The sequence below is a fragment of the Ilyonectria robusta genome (assembly GCF_021365365.1).
Source record: "Ilyonectria robusta strain PMI_751 chromosome Unknown BGZ61scaffold_22, whole genome shotgun sequence".
Lineage (NCBI taxonomy): Eukaryota > Fungi > Ascomycota > Sordariomycetes > Hypocreales > Nectriaceae > Ilyonectria > Ilyonectria robusta.
Genome location: NW_025764456.1, coordinates 119,022 through 135,390, shown reverse-complemented (window position 1 = coordinate 135,390; position 16,369 = coordinate 119,022). Strand labels below are relative to the sequence as shown.

Here is a 16,369-nt window from a genome sequence, read left to right as displayed (position 1 = left end):
CCCGTGGACTTGGCCAATTATATCAAGAATTCATGACACTTTGCCCTATAATAACACATGTATAACTCATAAATCAGGACTAGCTAGTATTTTTGCGGTTCATTGTAGAAACTATGTACCAAGTGTGGATGTGCCACTCTCGTAGTGGCGACTGAAACGGAGCCGCGGAAGACATTTGTCATCGCGGGGTCCACGGACAACCGAATGACAAGCGTCATAACTCCAGTCGCAAGTTTATATAACACTGTTGACAGCCCCTAGAATCACGCCTACAGTTTAACCTCTAATACCCAACATCATTATATCTCGTGACTCAAAACTCATCATGGCCACCCAGAAAGCAATCGTCGTCACCGCTCCCCAAAAGGCGGACTTGGTCACCGACAGACCCATTCCCACTCTGCGCGACGATTATATCCTCGTCAAGACCGTCAGCGTCGCCCTCAACCCCACAGACTGGAAGCACATCGAGTTCCTGGCCCCCCCAGGCTCTTTGATCGGATGTGACTACTCCGGCGTCGTCGAGGCCGTTGGCAAGGACGTCAAGAAGCCCTTCAAGAAGGGCGACCGCGTCTGCGGATTCGCCCACGGCGGAAACGCTGTTCAGCACGAGGACGGAGTTTTCGCCGAGTACATTGTGGCCCAGGGCGACCTCCAGGTTCTCATCCCGGACAGCCTGAGCTTTCAAGAGGCGGCGACGCTCGGCGTTGGAATCTCAACTGTTGGCCAGGGACTGTACCAGAGCCTGAAGCTGAACTTGCCCACGGAGCCGCTCAAAGAGTCGGTGCCCATCCTGATCTACGGCGGATCAACCGCCACCGGGACGCTGGCCATTCAGTTTGCCAAGCTCTCCGGATATGAAGTCATCACAACTTGCTCTCCCCACAACTTTGATCTTGTCAAGTCGCTCGGCGCCGACAAGGTCTTCGACTACCGCTCCGCAGACGCCGCGGCTGAGATTCGCAAATACACCAACGACAACCTCAAATATGTCTTCGACACCATCTCTCTCGAGGCGAGCGCCAAGTTCTCCGACGAAGCCCTGTCCACCGAGGGAGGCGAGTACAGCTCGTTGCTCCCCATCGCCATCGAGCGAGCCAACGTGAACGACAGGTCGACGCTGGCTTACACCGTCGTCGGCGAGGAGTTCCTCTTTGGCCCGAATACCATCCCTGCAAAGCCCGAGGATAAGGAGTTCGGCATTACCTTTTGGGAATTGGCTATTAAGCTGCTGGGTGAAGGCAAGGTCAAGGTGCATAAGCCTAGCGTCCGGTCGGGGGGTCTCAAGGGTGTTCTCGAGGGGCTGCAGTTGATGAAGGAGGACAAAGTCAGCGGAGAAAAACTTGTTTACAATGTATCCAGCGAATAAGCTTGAGAAGTAATTAATGATCGTTGAAAGTCAACCCTATTTTTATCACACGACGTGACTGCAAGAATAAGCACTAGCCATGATCAGATCCTTAACATCTTACTGCGTCCAGGTCCACTTTCAAGTTCAATAGTGGGAACATCATTGATATGCCGGTGGCTTTCCCTTTTCCGGGTATATCATCACACGTGAGCTGCGGAAGTGGGTGGGTTATGTCGCTTTGCCATCGACAAGGGCCACTTCCATCGGTCATGACTGATTGGTGACTGCATTTCAAGTCCCAACGCCCCGTCTTCTGCGTTTCCTCATCGTCATCATTCAAGCAGTAATCTCGCTACAATGGCGAATTCACGGCTTCAATCCGGTATGCTCTTTTTGTTGTATCCACTTTGCTAGACTGATGCCTTACGTGATTCTAGTGACACTTTCTTAGCTGCCCGTAAATCTTTCGCTATGTGCCTTTTAAGAACTTAACCTTACTTTAAACTAGGGACTTATTGAATTCCTCGCAGCGGAAGCTTCCCTTTATCGTACGTCATATCAATCATGGCAGCTTGTGCGATGCTGTCCTCGCCATCTACCCACTGGTTCGTCTTTCGCCCTTTGACACAATTGACAAACTGCTCGAGCTGATGACGGTATGTTGACCACCATTCTTCTCCAACACCCTCAAGTTTCGCCTCTTGGAAGGTGTACGCCTTTCGAGAAGTCTTTTCCACCCAACGCTTCAACGTCTCGCCTGTTGTCGTGTCTTTGATCACAAACTCGTCCTGGATGTCGATGCGGTGCCACAATACCCCCATCATGAAGTTGACAAGCTCAACTTCTCGTCTCTGAAACTTCTTCTGGCCTTCCTCAATGCTCGCGTCGTTGACCTTGACTTGTTTGTGTGATACTTTGATTCGGGGTAAGCCAATTTGACCGAGTCCTGCCCGCAGGTCGCCTTTAGATTCGGCCACACCGCCATTTGACATTTGCCATTTAGCACTCCACGCGTGTTCTGCAAATTGCTCGGGTGCAGGGATCATTTCAAACCTAGCCTCTAGGCACTCTGTTGCCTCAGCCCCGAACGCTTGCCTTAGGGTGCTGATACAATATGTACCTAGGTCCATCAATGCACCACCAGATAGGCTGTAGCGAAAGCGAATGTCATCGACAGGAAACATGAGCCAGGGGATGAAAGCCGTAGAGATTGCGTGTTCGATGTTCTTCTGATCAAGCAGAGATAATAAAAGCTGCCAGCTGGGTTGAAAACGGTAATGGAAAGCCTCCAAAATTATGGGTGCATCCGGCTGCTGCAAGATTGGCAGATTAAATAGCTGCCGCGCCTCGTTTGCATTGGATACTGCCGGCTTTTCGAGGAGAACATGCTTGCCAGCGTTTAGAGCTTTGACGGCCCATTCATAATGCAGACCGTTGGGAAGCGGAATGTAGACGCAGTCGATGTTCGGGTCATCGATAATAGCCTGGTAATTGGGCTTGACATCGGGAATCCCGTGTTTCTTGGCATAGGCAATGGCCCTGGCTTGATCACGGGCAGCAACAGCTTGAATGACAACCTCTGGATGTGATCTGGCCGGGGTTATGAGGGCCATTGGCCTCGGAGGTAGTCAGTATGAGAGCATCAGTATTGCATATCTCTGTGGAGTACGTACGCGATGTTAGCCGCGCCTAAGATGCCAAAGCGCAGTGCATCGTTCGTCTTGGGTGGCGCAGGTGGATGAAAAGTAGTGTTCCAACGGCGGAGCAAATTCCACAATGACGCCATGGTGGGCTAACAGATTGTTGAGAACTGAAGAAGGCGATGCGTAGCTCTGGAGAGCTCATATACCAGACGTAGAACTAGATTTCAAAGTAGGAGAAGAAACACCGGGGCGGAAATCGGCTGTTTTATAGTTCTGGAGACAAGTTATGCCGAAAGCCGCCTCAGTGGCGTTTGTCTTTGTCATCGAGCTACTCACTGATCTGAAACAAACATCTCCGACCTGCTGCCATAATGAGCCAAAAAATCCTTGACATTTATATTGCCATAGCCCAGAATAGAAGCCGCTTTCTCAAAGACACAAAATATCCCGAGGATGGCTAAATGAAGAAAGCAAATGACGGAAGATAACCTTTTAGAAGGAACGGGAGGCATCGCCAAAGTCCGTCGGGACGTCCCTTGGCCGACGGCAGAACTATTGAGCCGAACCTCATTCAGCAACAAACGACAACAAACTGTAGAAGAAACAGCGGCGCCAAATTGAAAGACATCGCTCCTTCAGGCCACTAGCTGGCTCGAGACACGGTGATAAGCTGCGGAGTTTTCGAAGTCCGCCACCATGGGCAGGAGGAGGGACAGGGATTGAGCCATCCAGTCAGTTTCGGCAATCAATACGATCCAGTACCACCTGCCGGTAACACCCACCTGCTGGTGAGGCCTCGACGGACCTACCTCTCGGAGGTCTGAGACTGGAATCCATATCTGCCGAGAGCCTGGGACTTGGTCTGAGACCGGTTTCCGAGCAGCCGGACTGGAAGACGTTCCAAGCGTCTTATGATGATCCCAAAATGTAAGATCTGAACTTGATTTGATAGTCTGAACGGGTAGAAACAATTAGATTTCTTTATTTGAAGTCTCTATTTATTTTAGTGGAGAAAGGTTGGTTAGAAGAAAGTGAGTCGGATAGTCGCAGTTGGCTGTTTCACTCGCTATATATATACGTGATATTCAGAATATCATTATATCTAGATTAATTATATTCTATTACTTCTTTATGCCCCTGTCATAAATATCATGCAAAATATCTTTAAAAGCTGCAGTGCATTTATATTGTATACTCAAAGTTATCAGCCGAACCTTCTCTAGCTCCCGTTTCTCCCGTCATAAATTCCACTGCTGCAGCCATAATACTTTGGATAACCTGTACATCCGCCTCGCTCTCTGGCGCAAATAACAATGTATACCCAAGCGGCAACAACGAGCCGGACAGCCCATGCCTCTCGCCCCAGCCCTTTTGTATCACCTCCTCACAGTCAGGATATGAAAGCGTCGCGTGTGCCGACCAGTCGGATTCATGGAAATGTGTGATCTCGCCGCGGCTTTGGACGGCCACGGCAGGGGCCTTGGTCGAATCCAACACGAAGAGGCCGGATCCATGACGCTCAAGTACGGATGTGCATATCGTGGCCACATGTTGTCTTTCGTTTGCAAGACTCTGGAATGCCTGGCGGCAAGCCTTGGATGGTCAGCTGTAGCACTCGTTATGAAGAGAATTGAGCCATCGACCGAACAAGTCAGTTTACAGTCTGTAGAGCACTTACTTGTATAAGGGATCGTGATGGTGGCTTCTCTCGTACTTGCCGGTGTGGAATAACCCAGTGAGCAACCTTCGGGCGACTGCCTAAGCGCTGAGGCAATGGACCCAAGTGCTTAATAGTATTACGGCGCTTCTCTGCCTCGGCGAGATCAGCTGCAAGCGGTCGCGCGTAGCATTCAATGTCGATGGTATTCCGTTTTGCCATGGTCAACTTGAGAATCCATTGGATAACCCAACCGCCGACGTTATATGGCAGTCCGCCCTCACCAAGATTGAGCCACCCACGATAGTCGTGCACGCATGTCCTTATTGACACATATAGGAAGGGTAGTAGCACAGCAACAAAGGCCGTGGATTGAAGAGTCAATAGATCCAGCTTTGTCTTCGCCCAGGTCTGCTGGAACATCGTGTCTTGGAAGAAATTCGTTGCTTATTCCGTCTGAATAGCTCGAGGGCAGCACCGTTCTTTAAGAGGACAAGTGCCAATACTTCCGCAGAGAGGTTGTGTTTCTGAGACATATTGTAAAAGCCAGCGGCCCAGCCGCGGGTCCCAAGATACACGACATCATCAGGATGGCACCACCAGCCAACCAAAAAGAGCTACAGTCATTTCTGGGTCACATCAACGGTTTCCAATCATACATCCCAGAGGCACTCGCTTCCACTGGACTAGCGAGGCCGCGGAGGCTTTCCGGTTCACCCGGAAGTTGGCAGACGCAACACGAGAAAACGCTCACATGTCGGACAGCGGAGGCATGGATCATTTCACAGATGCTCCGGGGTGGTGGGCGACGGATCTTTACTCGGACAGGGAGGACGCGTAATCGCAGTTACCAGCCAATCACTCACTAACGCCGAGCAACGCTCCTCCGTGACCGACCGAGAACACATCTAGCCGATAACCTCAGTCGGCGGTATGTGCTCACTTCTTCACTCACGTGAATGCTCCCTATGAATTTCAAGATATATTCTCCTATTGATAAAATTTTTACTTCTTGTTGGATGTGCCGCACGCTATCAAACACTTCTCTTCTCTTAAAATGACTTATCCTAAGTCAACATAACTGGTCTCTTACGGAATGAAAGTGGGGTTTCATTTATAGCCAGCATTACATGAGCTTTATTAATATCTAAATAGCTCGTGATACAAGGAAGATCATCTATTATTGCATGATCTACAGTACATATGGGGTAGAGGGGAAGCCTTTAGAGGCGGAGTTACGCCCTATGCACGTAGGAAATCACAGCTCTCAGCAATTTAAGTTTCTCGCACCACACCAGTCAATTTGCATCAACTCGCCTAAGATAATCCGAATCACCGTTTGTTCCGCGGGAGATCTCGAGTCCCGAGACCTCGGAGGATCTCTAATCCCAGCCCCACGGAGGATCTCCTGCCCCGCGTCCTCGGAGGATCTCTAGTCCCAGGTCCGCGGGGGATCTCCAGTCTCGACTCCGCGTGGACTCACGAATGATCTTAGGTTCGGGGACATTTCTGCGGGGTAGAACTCCCCATGGGGTGTGGTGCATCAGTTGTATATATATATTCATATATATACGTCAGCTTTTTATCATCATGCCGTATTAACAAGTCTCTCCCACAGAACCGCCTTTATCATATTCTTTTCACCAAAATCTTCCACAAAATTCGTCTTACTCGGTGAGAATCGCGTAAACATGGCTTCTCCGAACCTTCTCAATATCTCCAACTCTCCCCAGAAAGTCCAGCTGGTGCGGATCGCCCATATTTACCAGAAACACCCGGATCTCCAAAAATGGGAAGTATTTGCAAAAGATTTTGGATTCGTGGAAGCTGCTCGACAGGGAGGCAAGATTTACTTTCGCGGCTATGGAAAGGACCCATACTGTGCGGTTGCTTCTGCCAGTGAGAATGGGAAGAAAGAATTTGGCGGCGCCGCCTTCATTGCAAGGACCGAAGAAGATTTCGAAAAGGCAAAGAAGATCCCAGGGGCAAAGTTGGTAGATATCAGCAGCGCTCCTGGCGGGGGTAAGATGGTATCGATTCCTACGCCGACCAATAATTTCATCCATGTCATTTGGGGGCAAGTCGAACGCGACGAGCCGCGATCTCCTCCAAGTACCATCAAAGTCGCATACAGAGAATTGAATACAAGCCTAGAAAAGATCCGCCAAGGTTTGTCGCTCCATCCTTTGTCAAGCGACTCCCATGCTAAATATCCATTTTCCAGGGGAATTCCAGAGATTGAAGCATGGCCCGGCACTCATACATAAGTTGGGCCACTTTGGTTATGTCACCAAGAAGTTCGATGAAGACGTTCAGTTCTACACATCGAACTTCAACTTTGTGATTTCTGACCTTCTTTCTAACCCTAAGAACCAGAACGAGGATGTCACCTGCTTCCTTCACCTCGACCACGGAGAAGAATATGTTGATCACCACTGCCTCTTCTTTGCCCGAGCTCCTGGATTGTTCCCGGAAACCAGATTGCACCACACCAGTTATGAAGTGGACGACTTCGACACCCAACTAATGGGCCACGAGTGGTTGCTAAAGAAGAGCTACAAACTGGTTTGGGGTGTTGGAAGACACATACTCGGAAGTCAGATCTTTGACTACTGGAAAGATCCCAGTGGTTTCACTATTGAACATTATGCCGACGGCGATCTCGTCAATCAACACCATAAAATCACTCGGGAGCCAGATGGTGGTGGCTTATCGTTGGCTATTTGGGGGCCAGCATTTGATCAGATTAGGTTCTCGGGACTGAGCCGGAGAGATTTACTTCAGATCGCAATCGCGACGTTTAAATGGCCCTTGATCTCGGTCATTATACTTGCTGGGGTCGCGTTACCGTCGTTGACTTCAGCCAGAAGTCTGGTCTACAATTTACTTCATTCCAGAGGGAGCGAGATGGTAAAGTCGTATCGTGAGCTCTTTGGAGGCTAGCATTCGACAGGTTTTAATAATGAGGATCCAGCTGGATAGATTCACTTAGCATTACGAATCCTCCGATCTCAGTTATTGTGTTTATGGCGTTTGCATTGACTGATATCAATCTGGAGCGCGTCTTACATTTTAGTTACCGTGATGGGGCCAACGGTCCACCTGGAGTTTAATACGGTACGGGCGGCCTGTGCTAGCTTAGGCAGTCCCTACTTAAGGCTTTAAGTCTACTTGAAAAATAAGACGGCACGCTTTTTTCTTTCTTTAATTAATAAGATACCTTTAGTCGCAGTACACTCCTTCTACTGTAGCTGCAGCAGCAGCTCTTGATATTATTTTCTCTTTCTTTTTCTTCTTAGGGATTTAGAAGTAATTAATTAATTACTTTAGTTATATCCCGCTTCCAAAAGATAGCTTTAGTGTGGTCTTTTTCGACCCCTTTTTTCCTCTCTAGCCCCCACCCTACGCACCGGTGTGGTCTGCACTAAGGACCTCTCTCACCAACAAATTACTTCAGCAAGTTCAATAGTTATGACTGAGCACTGGTTCAAACCCCAGAAACATAATCGTAATAAATGTTTTAACAGTGGCTGTTATTTGACATTCAAAATCGTGACATAGAAGGGATTCTCAAGGGGAATACAAACCGAGTGCTAAATAAGATTGTAGTCGACTTACCTCCCGACGCCTGCTCCAACATGTTGGCTTATTTTGTAAGAAATACTAAAATTGGCTTAGTTTTTGTTATGGATGTCTTTTTTTTTAAGGAAAAAAAAAAGGTGAAGCATTCCATGTCCATAAGACCTTCAGAAAGCCTCCGCCCTGGATTCGAGAACAACTGCCAGATATCGATATGGGTCTGCTATTGTGCCGGTGGATCGATTGGAGCCTGTAACTGGGCCGCGACCAACAGAACATCCTGAAAACCTAACCTCAACCAGTCCCAGAAGCGCATGCTCTAGAGAGACTCTAGCGGGTAATAGACACTTCACTTCTCATGTTCTGGGAGGCGCTACATGTTGAAAAGCAGTCCAGCAATTGGACAATAGCGTAAGAATGCATTGAGCACTGCGTTGAGGACTTTCAAGAACCCCATATATTGATCCGTAATCAGCCTTTCCAGGAAAAAGTAAGGCGTGCATTTCTTCAAAGGTGCCGATGCAAATTTTCCCATCAGCGGTTAAGCATTTCCATTGACTTTGACTAGCATCATTGAAGCTACACTCCCTGATAAGGTGATGTAGGACAATCTGTCTTGTGCATGATTGTGAGGCCTCTCAAACGGGAGAGCAGCGGTGTGATTAATTGAGTGATCGTCGGGCTTCCAATTACCTGCAAGTTGATGCTCGTGGTTGCCCCCAATAACCACCGCCTTTAACCATCTCAATGCGTGACGACCTTATATGACCCTTTTCTAATTCCAAGGCAGGATTGCCTACCCTACACTTCATGCCGAAACGTGAGACTTTTGCCGCCGGGTAATGTACCCGGGATATATATATGCCTATACATGGGCTGACTTTGCACACGTGATCGCAGGCTCCACTGGGAGCTCAAGGCTTCCACCTCTCCCCCCGCTGCAGATGATGCTGCTGACGCTTCTCCCAACACCTCTTCTCATTCCCTCATTCTCTCCTTTTATTGCGCTTTTGGGCACACAGATCTCTTCAGTATAGTCTCACATTCTTGATTTCCTGTGCGTGCGCTGACTCTAACAGTTAAATCTAGTATTTCATCTTTACCCGCATCGGACCACTGTCTCAGTACGGAATAATGCGACTGTTGAAACGCACCCTCGATGGCAAGATTAGCTTGACTGAGAATCTAGTCGGCGGCAATATTCCCCCGTACGCTATACTTTCACACACTTGGGGATCAGATATCGAAGAGGTCACCTACAAAGACATGGTAGACGGTATCGGGAATGACAAGGTCGGCTATGAAAAGATCAGATTTTGCGCAGAACAAGCAAGATGTGACGGCCTAAGATTCTTTTGGGTGGACACTTGCTGCATCGACAAATCGAATTACACTGAGCTCTCAGAGGCGATTAATTCCATGTTTCGCTGGTACCAGCGTGCGGCTCGATGTTATGTGTACCTATCAAATCTTTCGATCACTGGCCCTGAGCAGGACAGCGAACAATCCGATCTCTTATGGGAATCGGATTTTCGGGGAAGTAGATGGTTCACCCGAGGCTGGACGCTCCAGGAGCTTCTTGCACCGGTATCAGTCGAATTCTTTACGCGGGACGGCCGGCGACTCGGTGACAAAATATCCCTTGAGCAACAAATTCACGAAATAACGGGGATATCTATCGCAGCGCTTCGGGGATCCCCCCTTTCTCAGTTCGAGGTGGGTGAGCGACTGAAATGGGCAGAGGCACGCCAAACCACACGCGAGGAAGACTGGGTATATTGTCTTCTAGGGATTTTCGGTATCTTCATGCCGCTTTTATATGGCGAAGGGAGGGAATATGCGGTTCGGCGGCTAAGAAAGGAGATCGACGACGCGTTAATTCGCGAACATGCGTCTGAGCGCACTCCTCGTCTTGACGACTCTGGTCTGCGTTATGGTGACGCCCTGAGCCTCTTCTTTATCAAGACTCGGGATCCTGGTTCTGGAATGGTCGAGGTCCATGTGGCCGACCAAGCCACCGGCTACGGTCCCCCTCGTCGCCACTTTGTTTCTGCGTACCATCAGCAAGACGGCGGGAACGGCACGTGGGTCATCAGGGACTATTGCCTTTATTTCGTCAAGACCCGGAACGCTGAGAGTGGCACGATTGAGCTCCATCGCGTGACAAGGTCGTCCGACTTCAACACATTCGACATTCATACTCCGACCGCGTTCTCCCTCTCTGATGCTGACAACGGCACCTGGACCGTGGATGGAGAAGACCTTTATTTCATCAAGACCAAGAACACGGACTCGGGCAAGATCGAGGTCCATCGCGCCAGCCACACCAACTACCGCGAATTCGACCTCCAGGTAGCCACGGCGCTGCCCGAGAGTGAAGGAGACAATGGGACGTGGCGCGTGTTCAACGGAGACGTGTATTTCGTAAAGTACCACAACACCGCAAGCCCGAACGACGTTGAGGTCCATGTTCTGTATGGCGGGCGGAATTATTCGCAAGTCACCGATTACAAGACGTGGTTTAACGTTAGGGACGGACCGCTCGGCACCTGGGACATTGGCAAGAATGGGGACCTATACTTCATCAATCTCCAGAACATGGAGTCTAAGAAGGTTGAAGTTCATATCGCCACAGCCTCCTCCAAGTACAGGGAGGTACATCACTCTCTGTCCTGGATGAGCGAGGCCGATGGACCAAACGGAATATGGTGCATGAGCGATTTCTGAGGCTAACATAGGTGATGGTAACGATCGGGACGATGATCACTGTCAGGCGATAGGCTTGAAAGTCGGAAGGATTATGTTGTACGTTTCCGGGACCGTAGATTTTACCAACTTAGGATGGACCTCAACAACCTAGATCGTTGGCTTCCAATTGCATTATCAGTGCGATGGTATCGAGGGAGGATAAATAGCTAGTTTCCCCCCCTACTAGATAGAAGAAATCAGACGAGAGATTCTATTGTCCCCGAGCCGTATTAACCAATTCATCCTGTTTAACAATCACAGCGACAGAGTGTTGCCAAGTATCAGCAGCTACGTAAGAGAGGTTTAGTGTGTAGTGAAAGTAAATCTGCGTCATTGTCGAACTTTAACAACCCGGCATACTGCCGTTATAAAGCAGGGAAATCCCCTCTTGGATAGATGCTCTTTCAGCACAAGGTATGCTTTTCCTTTTCCCTTTCTGTCTATTAAATAAAAAGAACATAAAATACCAGACTAAGTCTAATATCGTCACTGTAGATTCTTCTTAATCTGCTCTACTTCATTCTTACAAAATCCGAGATGAGAGGTGACATATCCCTCGAAACCACCATAGAAACTTTGTAGTTCATTCAGAAATGCGTCCCATGAGGTCATCCGCAAGCTGCAAAGGTTATAGAACCCAGGAGCCTCGATGTCCTCACACCCGGTTTCTAGTATGGCACGAGTAAGCAGCATTTCGTGCACAGGCTCTGATCCAACTCGTGTAAGCATGTAGTCGAGAGCAACCGTCTCAACACTGGCCCCTGCCAGTGACATTAATAGTCCTGCGGCAATGCCAGTGCGGTCGCGCCCAACTTTGGAAATTGTAAGCCGCCAGGTACGGACAAGAAGTTCGGGTGAATGCTTACAGGTACAGTGAAACAAAAAGGGTTCCTCAGGCCTATCCCTGACATGCTCGAGTATCGCCTTGAAGGAGGAGCCATACGCCTTCATTATATTCATATACATTTTGCGGTAACCCTCCTCGCCATCTCCAGAGATAAAGTCGCGAACATCAACGGGTTCTTCATGTAAATTAGGTAACCATACCTTCCTGGTTCCCATAATATCTGGGTCCGGACTCTGTTGCTGCTCTATCTCTGACCTTAAATCAAATACCCACTTTATTCCATGCGTTTGTGCGAGAGCAGCTAGGTTGTTGGCGCCTGAACATTCCAGCATCCCGGATCGAAACGCATAGCCTGGCCTTATAGGGCTGCCGGGAACTCTTCCGAGATCTCGCGTATTGAACGTGCCGGAAACACGCAGAAAGGGCGGGTTGGAGAGAACGGCGGCGACATCGCCTTCAGGAATCGGCTTATCGACATCGGTCTCCGCAAGCTTGAGAAGCTGTGCCACGGTAATATCTGGGCTTGATGCCATAGAGAGCAAACGAACAAAGTATCTCCCTTCGTAGAATCGAGACAGAAAAATGCAAAGATAAAATAGGTCGCAGTGGACAATGATGTGCTTAATCGTGCGATGATCGCAGGCGGATGTTTACTCGTTCCAGGCTCCCGAGCCCAGTTTTATGCCCACACGGCCTTTCACTATGAGTCCGATTACACCTACGGAGATTTCAAACGCCGACGGAGGATCAGCCTGGCCGGGGTTGTTCTGTTGGTTGGTTATTTGGGGGCATACTCCGCACTAGATCATACTACCCTTTCTCTTGAAGAAAGACAGGGTAAGAAGGGAGAAACACGATTGAAAGTTGCTAGAATCTACAACTTGAGACATTATCCAGTGACATAATGACTCTGTCCCTCGCCTTTCTAGAACACACATAATTGATTCCCATGTAAATTTAGGATGTGGAGACACTCATCGCCTGGATTACACTACGGAGAGCTTGTTGACAGTGGAGGATGGCTTTGGTGACGATGCCGACGTGGCGCGTTCACTAGTACATCTAGGCCGTAAATGTCATGATCTACCCGAGGTATTCGGGGGCCCGCGGAATGCCGAGTATAAATGGGGCTTGATCGCAAACTACTTCCTTAAGTAATTCAACGTATCTAAGCCGCCGCCTCATGCGTCATTTATTTCCGCAACAGCGGCATGGAACTCCAGTACTCGCGTGTACCCCGGTACATTGCAGGGCTGTATTGACCTTGCGTGAGTCCTCATGGTATTGATACTCGATGTTAGCCTGGCCGAGATTCGGATATGACGTGGTCACGCGGCGATTTTACAGGAAAAATATGCGCCATTCCAAATTCCTCTCAGCTGTGTGTAGGATTTGTGACTCATTCTCTATGTACACCCTACTAGCGAGCCCACGAAATATGTACGGAGATTCCTCTAGGAGGGAAGCTGGCTTCTGCATGCGCAGTCCGGCGGTCACGGAACTCAGCTGTTCGTTAGGCACTGGGAATGTGTTATGAGAAGATTGCATTGGTTCTAACTCCCTACTGAAATTTACAATCCCCCCTGCCACCAATCTAGAACCAATTACTTAATTCTCATGCAGAAAAAATTCCAGCCTTACACCTTTGTAGTCGTGCGTGAGGGTAGGTAGACACTCATTTCGAAACCGTTTGTGAATGGCAGAGTCATGTTGCGGAAGCCATTTTCTGGTGACCGGAGGTATGATAGCAAGTCGGCATAGCCTTCCGCGCCAGAGATAGTATTATCCGTTAAAACGACGGCACCATATCGAAGCTTAGGCTGGACGATCTTGAGGGTTGGGAGGGCGAGTACCGACCAAACTAGACGGAATCTGTTAGATATTTCTTTCCCACAGTGTCTGTAGCCAGGCTTGTATGCAACATAAAGGTATATATGAATCACACTTACTATCAAGAAGGAGGAGGTCCACTTCGGGCAGATCCCGCTTCAGCGTCTCGAGCAAGTCTCCAACTCGCAAGTCAATCTGACTCTCTACCACCTCACCACATTGCTTCCAGTATTTCCTTGCAATATCTGCCTTTTCCGTCTCTTTCTCAGTAGCAATGACTGTTCCCGGTTTCCCAAGGGCAGCTTTGGTCTTAGCTACGGCAAGGGCGAGATAGATTGTGCTGACTCCAAAGCTAGTCCCAGCCTCGATAATGTTCGTTGCCCCAGTGGCGTTGATTAGCTGGTACACGAACTGACATTTGTCCTCATCAAGGGCAATGAATTTATCAAGCATGAGCTTGTCAAACTCGCCCCGAGCGGTGCCGTGCGACAGCTTATCCTCCAAGTCGCCTAAGACGTCCGATGACATGACCTTTCCAGTCTTGGAAATGGCGGCTTCTTGCTCAAGCGAGACCTTGTGGAGGGAGGATAGGAGCTTTTGCACATGCTCCGGGGCATCAACGGGCGAAAAGAAGGCCATGGTGATAATCTAAGTCTGAGGATTGGAGCTGGGCAATGTAGATGAGTTTCAAAGATTGTGGTGGGTGATAATTACGAGGCCAAGAGCTGTCTTTATGTTGGGAGTGCAAGTTGAGGTACCGAGTGCGGAGAACGAGTACTAAGCCCGCAATGCATGATTAGGATTTGGATGCATCCCTACCTTGCAGCAGAGCGCTCTCTAGCTCTTACGTAATTTATCCAAGTGGCGTGGCTAATCATGAGGGAGTGTCCCCAGCAGCGTAATCAAGTGTATCAAATGTACTAAGAAGGCGTACGGACTGGGGCGCCGGAGCCAACTTCGCAGGTTTCAATCAACTTTAGTTTTGAACGAGGGCACTGGAATAATTGAAAGAACATTTGTTGCGAGCTATTCTTCAAGTGGGCTGTGGTGGTGTGGAAAACACACAGCTATTTAAGCCATCGTTCCCTCGGCGGTTACATCTTTCGTTCCACATCTCTCATCCAATACCTTTCTGCTCATCAACTTCCATCCCCCTTACTCTACACAATTTATCACAATGCCACTGTCCGAGCGAGCTTCTCAGCTTTCACGCAACTCTCACAGATACCTAGTCTACGAGGTTTTAAAAGACCACTGGGTGCCCATGGTTAATCCCATGGGTTATGTGAACCTTGGGCTCGCGGAGAATTCACTCATGCATAAGACGCTGTCTGATCACATTCATAAGAATTTGTTGCTGCCCATCGAAGCTTTCACCTATGGAGATGGGTCAAAGCTATTGAAGACCGCCATGTCGCATTTTTTCAACAAACGTTGGGGGCCAGCGATCTCCGTCGAGCCGGCTCATATTACGATAACAAATGGCCTCAACTCGGCGCTGGAGCATGTCTCTTGGACCCTAGCCGGCCCTGGTGATGTGTTTCTTCTTGGCCAGCCGCACTATGGGTCGTTTATCCCTGGCCTTACAATCCGACTTGGCGCTCGGGTGAGCCAAGTCTCGTTCAAAGGCGTCGATCCACTGGGAATGGAGGCTGTTCGAGTATATGAAGACAAACTCATCGAATCTCGGCAGAATGGCTGCAATGTCGCTGGATTGGTATTGTGCAATCCGCACAACCCTCTTGGTCGTTGTTATCCTCGAGAGGTGCTGGTTGCACTCATGAGGCTCTGCCAAAAGTATCAGATCCATCTTATCAGCGATGAGATTTATGCTCTATCTGTGTTTCCCAACACCGTCGACGCCTCCCCACCTCCTACTCCCTTCCACTCCTGCCTTTCTATCAACACAACAGGACTCATTGATGAGTCGCTCCTATACGTGCTCTGCGGCATGTCCAAGGACTTTGGTGCAAACGGTATCTGTATCGGCGCAATCATCTCTCAGAACAACCCGTTGTTCCACGAGGCTCTCATCCCACTTTCCTTCTATAGCTCCACATCTTCTCTTTCCGAACATATCACGACAAATCTGTTGAATGATGAAGCATGGACTGAGTCCTACATTGCTGAGAATCAACGCAAACTGGCAGCATGCTATGTGCATGCGAGTACGTGGGCACGGGATAACGACATCCCTTACGCACCAGGTGTTAATGCAGGGTTCTTTCTCTGGGTTAATCTAGGCATTGTCTACAAGAGGACACACCCTAGAATGAGCGGCGATATCAATTCAGTGGTCAATCAAGCGTTGCTTAAGCAAAAGGTTTTCTTAGCTTCTGGTTCAGACTTTGGATCGGAAGAACCGGGGTGGTTCAGAATTGTCTTTTCACATGAAATGGATTACCTTGATGAAGGGTTGAAGAGGATCATTGCTGCTATTATTTGATGTATTTTAATTTCCACGGAATTGCACATCAACTTTTGAAAAGGTCATCCGCCCAATTTGGAGTAGGGAGACTGTGCTTTCGTGCACTAGTTAAAAACGTGTCTTTTCGTGAAAGCCGTGGAGAACGTCTATGGTAGAAATATATGAGTATACATGTGTAATTTAATATTTGATCAAAAATTGAAACGTGAATCTATTAACAATCTCATATTGCAGAGTTACAATTTAACAACAGCTGAAAGTGCACCGGACTAACATGTTGCCGGTC

General features: G+C 48.8%; 8 protein-coding genes across 8 annotated transcripts; 4 read left to right on the top strand and 4 right to left on the bottom strand.

Moving 5' to 3' along the window:
* Positions 1–251: 251 nt before the first annotated feature.
* Positions 252–1,391, top strand: BGZ61DRAFT_459045 (chaperonin 10-like protein). Its single transcript, XM_046246840.1, has one exon. It carries the CDS (start codon positions 326–328, stop codon positions 1,367–1,369), a length of 1,044 nt encoding a protein of 347 aa, XP_046099189.1. The 5' UTR covers positions 252–325; the 3' UTR covers positions 1,370–1,391.
* Positions 1,392–1,863: 472 nt separating this feature from the next.
* BGZ61DRAFT_362344 (uncharacterized protein) lies at positions 1,864–3,137 on the bottom strand (the record flags this gene model as incomplete). Its single annotated transcript, XM_046241353.1, has 2 exons — positions 1,864–2,968; positions 3,025–3,137. 2 exons carry the CDS (start codon positions 3,135–3,137, stop codon positions 1,864–1,866), a joined length of 1,218 nt encoding a protein of 405 aa, XP_046099188.1.
* Positions 3,138–4,176: 1,039 nt separating this feature from the next.
* Positions 4,177–5,074, bottom strand: BGZ61DRAFT_362465 (uncharacterized protein; the record flags this gene model as incomplete). Its single annotated transcript, XM_046241365.1, has 2 exons — positions 4,177–4,575; positions 4,655–5,074. 2 exons carry the CDS (start codon positions 5,072–5,074, stop codon positions 4,177–4,179), a joined length of 819 nt encoding a protein of 272 aa, XP_046099187.1.
* Positions 5,075–6,342: 1,268 nt separating this feature from the next.
* On the top strand, positions 6,343–7,455 carry BGZ61DRAFT_497416 (glyoxalase family protein; the record flags this gene model as incomplete). Its single annotated transcript, XM_046251146.1, has 3 exons — positions 6,343–6,820; positions 6,876–7,365; positions 7,425–7,455. 3 exons carry the CDS (start codon positions 6,343–6,345, stop codon positions 7,453–7,455), a joined length of 999 nt encoding a protein of 332 aa, XP_046099186.1.
* A 1,732-nt stretch (positions 7,456–9,187) lies between these two features.
* On the top strand, positions 9,188–11,197 carry BGZ61DRAFT_459042 (heterokaryon incompatibility protein-domain-containing protein). Its single transcript, XM_046246839.1, has 2 exons — positions 9,188–9,261; positions 9,310–11,197. The coding sequence occupies exon 2, from the start codon at positions 9,365–9,367 to the stop codon at positions 10,955–10,957; it is 1,593 nt and encodes a 530-aa protein (XP_046099185.1). The 5' UTR covers positions 9,188–9,261; positions 9,310–9,364; the 3' UTR covers positions 10,958–11,197.
* A 267-nt stretch (positions 11,198–11,464) lies between these two features.
* Positions 11,465–12,358, bottom strand: BGZ61DRAFT_428018 (tyrosine phosphatase; the record flags this gene model as incomplete). The annotated part of the gene is made up of 2 exons (XM_046243724.1): positions 11,465–11,790; positions 11,845–12,358. 2 exons carry the CDS (start codon positions 12,356–12,358, stop codon positions 11,465–11,467), a joined length of 840 nt encoding a protein of 279 aa, XP_046099184.1.
* A 1,017-nt stretch (positions 12,359–13,375) lies between these two features.
* Positions 13,376–14,367, bottom strand: BGZ61DRAFT_104500 (putative O-methyltransferase). Its single transcript, XM_046236868.1, has 2 exons — positions 13,775–14,367; positions 13,376–13,686 (listed from the first exon to the last, which is right to left on the bottom strand). Exons 1-2 carry the CDS (start codon positions 14,292–14,294, stop codon positions 13,463–13,465), a joined length of 744 nt encoding a protein of 247 aa, XP_046099183.1. The 5' UTR covers positions 14,295–14,367; the 3' UTR covers positions 13,376–13,462.
* Positions 14,368–14,832: 465 nt separating this feature from the next.
* On the top strand, positions 14,833–16,101 carry BGZ61DRAFT_497412 (pyridoxal phosphate-dependent transferase; the record flags this gene model as incomplete). The annotated part of the gene is made up of 1 exon (XM_046251145.1): positions 14,833–16,101. One exon carries the CDS (start codon positions 14,833–14,835, stop codon positions 16,099–16,101), a length of 1,269 nt encoding a protein of 422 aa, XP_046099182.1.
* Positions 16,102–16,369: the final 268 nt, after the last annotated feature.

Coding starts and splice junctions, on each gene's coding strand:
- BGZ61DRAFT_104500 (XM_046236868.1), bottom strand. CDS start 14,294: ATGGCCTTCTTTTCGCCCGTTGATGCCCCGGAGCATGTGCAAAAGCTC. Junction 13,687..13,774: donor GGACCTCCTCCTTCTTGATA/GTAAGTGTGATT, acceptor GATTCCGTCTAG/TTTGGTCGGTACTCGCCCTC.
- BGZ61DRAFT_459045 (XM_046246840.1), top strand. CDS start 326: ATGGCCACCCAGAAAGCAATCGTCGTCACCGCTCCCCAAAAGGCGGAC.
- BGZ61DRAFT_459042 (XM_046246839.1), top strand. CDS start 9,365: ATGCGACTGTTGAAACGCACCCTCGATGGCAAGATTAGCTTGACTGAG.